This window comes from Medicago sativa, chromosome 4 (assembly GCF_051527215.1).
Source record: "Medicago sativa cultivar Bolivia chromosome 4, Bolivia_mono, whole genome shotgun sequence".
Lineage (NCBI taxonomy): Eukaryota > Viridiplantae > Streptophyta > Magnoliopsida > Fabales > Fabaceae > Medicago > Medicago sativa.
The window spans coordinates 31,239,648-31,246,190 of record NC_140752.1 but is presented as its reverse complement, the minus strand read 5'-3'; the positions used below and the strand labels follow the sequence as shown (position 1 = coordinate 31,246,190).

The window sequence follows — 6,543 nt, the reverse complement described above, 5'->3', positions numbered from 1 at the left end:
GTTTCAGGATCCCTCTCATTCTGATGTGATTTCGTTTTGCCAAGAAGCTTCAAGGAGCCGCACCACTCCCCGCCCTCGTTAGCCTCGGGCGTTACATGCCCACCAAGCGGAGGCATTACAGGGTTCTCTTGGATCCACATGTTTTTGTGTGACACATGTGGATTTCTCTGAATTTCCATGTTATGGGCCACTACGGTCGGCATTAGGTTCATCGTGGGTGGCAAAGTCATCGTTCTATGGGAATGTGGTTTGTTTTCAGAATTTCCGCCATCATTCTGGTTGAAGATTATTGTATCGTCGGTTAAAAGAGGGTCCGATAGTCATTTGGGTAGGCTCTGGGACTATGGAGGATGAGTCGACGATTCCTTCGTTATGAGCTTCGCTAGCGTTGCGGTGGACAGATCGAGTGTTCATCATCTTTTTGGTTTGACGAGATTGTTTCTAGGGTTTATTCGCTAGTTAAGTCTCCACTAATATGATTGGACATAGGAAGTTGGCTTGTTGGGTTAAGATTCACAGTGTGCATGGATTGAGCTTTCGTCGTCGACCATGGTCCACCGGAGGGGGGGTGGTCTAACTGCACATGCTCCGACGTTTAAGTCAGTAAATTATCAATAGAGAGTTTGGCTAAAATCTGGTAAGAAGTGTGTTACATAAACCAATTTTATTCATGGGTATATATTTGAGATAAGTAGGGTTTTTGGGTGTCAAGCCTTCACTTGAACTGTTGTCTTGGAGGGATAGGTATGACCATCAAAGTGGTCCTCTGGCATTGGATTCAGACTGGACACCCAAGATTTATTGGTTCAGAGCATTATCTGGTGGAATTTTGGGCATATCCATCATATCGTCTCACCTGCTCTCCAGCCGTGCATTGAACTCAAATCTAGCCGAAATGGGCCTTAGCCCAATCCGAGACATTACCCTTTTAAGTCATATTTGTTATAAAATGGAATATCTATTATAAATTTATGACGTATAATAAAAATAGATATTAAATAAATTTTATCTCATAAATAGAATTCTTATATAAATTTTTAGCCTATAAAAAGATATAAACTTTTATGTAGTTTGAAAATATTTATTATTGAATGTGAACAAATAAAATAATTTAAAACTAAGTTGGAAAAAATTTATTAGTGGAAGAAAATTCAAAGAATATTGATTATATTCCATTAAATAATTATTATAATTTATAATTAATTAGGGAATATTATTATTTGATTAGATCAAAATAATATTTATTTATCATATAAACCATTATTTAAACAAGTAAGGATGACCATTGTAGCTCAACTCCATTTTCATCATATCTCTCTCTCTATCTTATTCCCTATCTCTCTAGCTATGGTCCAACAATTTCCATGTGACATAGATGGTATCTGTATGGCATGCCAGACTCATCCCAGAGAAGAAGAGAAGCTGCAATGTGTCAAGTGCGTCACCTTCTGGCATCTGCCGTGTCTCTCCATGGACCTGCCAACGACTCTAGATGACACAGTGAACTGGATCTGTTCCGATTGTTTAAACATGGAGAGATCGTTTGTCCCATTTACACGGCAAGTACATGACACTGTCAATGCAGATCCAATGGACGCAATGTTGGTGTCGGAGAAAGGAAATAATACTAACAGGGCTGAGACTAACATGTCTTTGTCTAACACTCTCACCAGAGATCTCCAATGTTTCAGCTGTTGTGGATTATATGAGAGGCCTGTCACGGTATCGACTTCTACTTTGTATCTCAAAAATATGTCATTTTTTCAATCCATTGCTTTCTCTCCTTCTGTAATCCTTTTATGCAAATTATTTGGTTTTTTATTTATCTATTTTGTTTTAGTGAAATGGGATGTATTCAACGGAATCACAATACTGCTATAAATTCATTTATAATATTCTTTCAAATAGTTTTTACGCATGTTTTAGGATCATTATGTTTCAATTCTTTTATTTTCTATTTTTTATTTGAAAAAATATATATTTAAATTCTTAGAACACGGTTGACAAAATTAATCCATCATTTTTACATTTTTTCATCATATCCTAAGTGCACCTTAGTGTATTTCCCTTCTTATTCTTTTTTTCGTTACTTAATATTGGCATGGTTGCATACAAAAAATATATAACTTGTATTAATATTTTTCAAATTTTTTTCATTAGACTCCTTGTGGGCACACTTGTTGTTTTAAGTGTTTTCGTAAATGGATGCGGAAAGGGAATAAGACTTGCGCCATATGTCGTCATAACATTCCAGAGAAAATTTGTGTCAATGTTGCCCTAGAAACCGTTGTTCGTGCAGTTACGGATGAATATGAGAAAAATAGGGGTGTGCTTGTTGGTGATACATTTTCATATAGGGCTATGTGTAGGCAATGGGATGTACCTGATACTAGTGGGTACTTAAATCATGGTGCACAATCTATTATACTTGGTGGTGGTGCTGATGATGATGATTATGGTGAATGGTTTCTGTACTCGAGAAGGTATATAAATAATTAACCATTTCATATTTATGCAGTTTTGGTCTATTTTTTATGCTTTACATAGATTAATCGATACATAGTTTGATTAATGTGACAAATTAATGTTAACTATGTGAGTATTTCATGTTCTTTAACAATTCATAGTGATGGGGAGGATCTTGATGGAAACAAACGCACAAACAAGAAACAATCTTCTGATCAAGAGTTTGAAAATTACAATATTGCGCTTCGAGTAAGCTGTCTGAAGGGTTATCCAGTTCGAGTTTTCAGGTACGATATATTCCTCTTGCAATATTGGCATGCTTATTTCTCAACCTGATCACAACACATTTATTTAATTTACTCAATTGCACAATAAAATCATGTGCATGCCAATTAATTAAACTTATTTATAGTATAGCTTGAAGGTAATATTCGATTGCAAAAGATTTAGAAGTAGTTGTTAAATTAACTATCACATTAAGACTGAGGCCTTTGCTAAATCCATTATATCATATGATTGGCTTTTTAAATTAAACATCAGATCAAAAATTAATTAATATTGTATTAACTGTGCTTTTAACAATCTACATTATATCATCTTGATGCATATAATTTCATTGATCAGATCTAGCAAGGATAAGAGATCCGCATATGCCCCTCGAAGTGGATACCGTTATGATGGAATTTATAGAATTGAAAAATATTGGCAAGTAGCAGGACAGCAGGTAAATAGATATGTGAAATTTTTTGACGACTTAGTAAAATGTTTTCTAACACACGATATTTATTTATTTGGTAGATTTTATCACACTATTTTCTATTAATTGAAATTTAAATATATTCTACTAAATTATATGGATTTCATAGAAATGTAATGGGTACTGTATAAATTTCATGATTTATATTTGATTAATTATGAATTTGATCATTTTCCATGACTAGGGGTTCTTAGTTTGCCGTTATATGTTTGTTAGATGTGACAATGAGGGTGCCCCTTGGAAAATAAGGTAATTTTTTCTTTTGTTCTATTGCATATATTACAATTACATTCTTATGTATTAAAAATTTTAACATTGTATTTTACTAAATTATAAATGGAACGCAGTGATGTTCGTGGGGACATGCCAAGACCCTTGCCAGTCGTTCCTGGACTAGAAAAGGATACCGTCGTTTATGAAAGGACTGAAACTCCATTTTGGGATTATGATGTGAGTGATCTCTTTTTCTGTTTTCAAATATTTTCATTTTCATCTCCATATTATGTAGTACATTGCTCAAGTTAAAAAGTTAAAAACATGTTTTCCATCCTTACAAAAATATATAAAAGTTTATATTTTAATCTCTATAAAAAAAAAAATCTTCACTTTTTCGTCCAAGTAAAATACAAAATTTTTTTATTTAACAAAAATTAATGGAATGTTTATGATTTTAAGAAGTATGCAATGCCTGGCATTCATGATGAGATGCCATTATTTTTTTTTACTTTATATAAATAATTTTACAATTTAGTTACAATAGTAGATTGACATGTTTGATTAGAGAATTCACATTAGATGCAAAAAGAAAACCATCCATTTCATACGAAATACAACTATATTTAACCCTATCAAATATATAGATCCCACAATTTAAAAATATTTTTAATGAATAAATGATATATAATTAGGATCAAGATTCTTACTGGAAATGGGTCAAACCACAACCTCCAAACAAACCAGAAGAAAGAAGTGGTGAATCAAAACGCAACTCAAGGAAAAGGAAATTCCATCATCAGAAAATTATGAAAAAATTGAAGAGAGGTATGCATTTTTTATTACATTGGTGGACTTTATTTTTACATTTTTTATAAAATTATTTTTTGATAACCTAAATCGGATTGTTAAACATTTTAAACCACAAGTTTGTACTATTTATGAACACTAGCTACTAAAAAAAATAATTTGTGAGGGAATTTTAATTAGATCTAATTTCTTCCCTGAATTTTGTGATGAGGAAATTACGGAGGGATTTCAATTTTTTTCCATTGCTATTTTTTATTTTTTCTAATTCATACAATTCAAAGCAGTTGAACTATGATATCTAGAATCTAAATGTCTGCCCGTTCAATTTTTATAATAGTTGTTAAAGAATATTAACATATTCTATTTTATATACATATAGGGTTCTCTTGCCTGATTTGCAAAAATATTATGGGTACACCAGTGACAACACCATGTGGCCACAGTTTTTGCAAAGCATGTTTGGAAGGGGTTTTTGCTGGTCAAACCCTTGTGAGAGAAAGAAACATGAATGGAATCGAGCTTCGTCCTAAAAAAAATATAATGAAATGTCCTTCTTGCTATACTGACATTGCTGAATATCTCCATCTTCTACAGGTGTGTCAATGTTTTTTTCTTGATATTTAGAATTTTATTATCAGATTTTGTTAGAAAAACAAATCTTAAATAAATAAGAATCAAATGATTGATCACATAGTTTGAGCAATTGTGTCATGTGTTTATGTAACAGGTCGATGTAGATTTAACGAAATCAATTGAGTCCATGAAAGCCAATGAATTGGGTGAAGAGTAGTGCAAGGAGTTTGAAGACATGCATAATTATAATTTATCTTTCTTTGAATTTTGTAATATTTTTTCCAAGACTATTGTTGTCTTTTTGTGTTTGTTCACTTCATTGATTTACTGAGAAGTAGAACATGTTAAGACCTTTAATTTTATTCATGTAATTTCAATTCTTCATCTTTATTTCCTTCTCTTTCTCTTTTTGGATGAATGTTTTCCTTTAAATTGACCCTCCTTCATCATTAACATGACTATTTTATACCAAATCCCTACCTATTAACAACGTTTTTGCCAGAAAAAACAATGGTACTTTCTCTTTAGGGCAATTATTTATGTCATTAAAGGTTTATTTCAGCTACCAGTAACAATAACGGTATTGTTTCTATTTGGTGCATTTCTAAAGGGAAGCCAATGTTCTCCTTCTATGGTCCTTCTGATGTTTCAATTAGTTATGGTTAATGTCTATTCTATGTGTTCGTTGGTGGATAAATTATTAATGTGGAGGGAGGTAATCCGTTTGAAGAGCTTGTTGGGGTGGTGTGTGGTGGGAGACTTACATTCGATTCTCTTTGATTATGAGAGAAAAGGGTATTTATCGAGAGAAAGGGGAGCGTCTGTTGAGATTTAAGAGTTCTCCAATTTCTTGCACGATAGGCCACAAATTCATGGTTCTATGACGTATTAAAATATCGATCTTACAAAGACTTTGTTTATAGTACCAATTAGTTTTGTACGATGATTACCAAAAAAGAGCAATATTTTGGAGAGATGGTTTTGATGGGTTCATCCTAATTACAACCAACCCCCTACATGCATAACCTTGCTCAACTTGATCCACAACCCATGACACCCGTACAAATGGGGTAAAACAACTAAAATTCTAGTGTAACATCCTGATTTTTATCAGCGCGAATGTATTTTTTTAAATAAATAAAAAGTCTTACACTAAAAGATTTATTATAACATTTAGTTTCAAATTAGAGTAACATAATATTTCTTTCGAAAGATTTGAATCAAATGTCACATTTAATAAATTGCATTCATACAATGAGTTTGTAAATTAAATCATACACTTTATAAGACAAAATAGTGTATGAATATCCATTTCGCATAGTAATATCATTTATATCAAGGGCGATGCTAGCAACAGGCGTTTAAACAGTCGCCTTTTAACACACCCTCTTGTAGCATGCCACGTAACATGTTCTTTTTTGTCACTTACCTGATGACGGCCGGTTCTACTTGTTAAACCTTTTAATTTTTTTTATTTTTTTTTATATTTTTGGATTCTTCAAGTCTGCAACCGACCCACCTTCATCAATCTTTTTCTTTTTTCATTACCATGTTCAAAATTCATCCTCCTCCCAATAGCTACTACTAACCTCCTTCCTTCTCATTTTGACATTTATGTTCTTCTACCTTCATCAAACCATATGGTTTCTAGAGAATCAGTTTTCTCTTTCTAAAAACATTCACTTCTCTCTAGAATTCAGAATGTGGTAAATACTATTTGTAGG

General features: G+C 32.6%; 1 protein-coding gene across 1 annotated transcript; it reads left to right on the top strand.

The window, feature by feature from the left end:
• The first annotated feature begins 1,347 nt into the window (after positions 1-1,347).
• Positions 1,348-5,209, top strand: LOC146927766 (E3 ubiquitin-protein ligase ORTHRUS 2-like). The gene is made up of 9 exons (XM_085707118.1): positions 1,348-1,722; positions 2,161-2,483; positions 2,628-2,753; positions 3,091-3,190; positions 3,408-3,472; positions 3,571-3,673; positions 4,132-4,264; positions 4,626-4,840; positions 4,974-5,209. The coding sequence occupies exons 1-9, from the start codon at positions 1,348-1,350 to the stop codon at positions 5,034-5,036; spliced, it is 1,503 nt and encodes a 500-aa protein (XP_085563244.1). The 3' UTR covers positions 5,037-5,209.
• Positions 5,210-6,543: the final 1,334 nt, after the last annotated feature.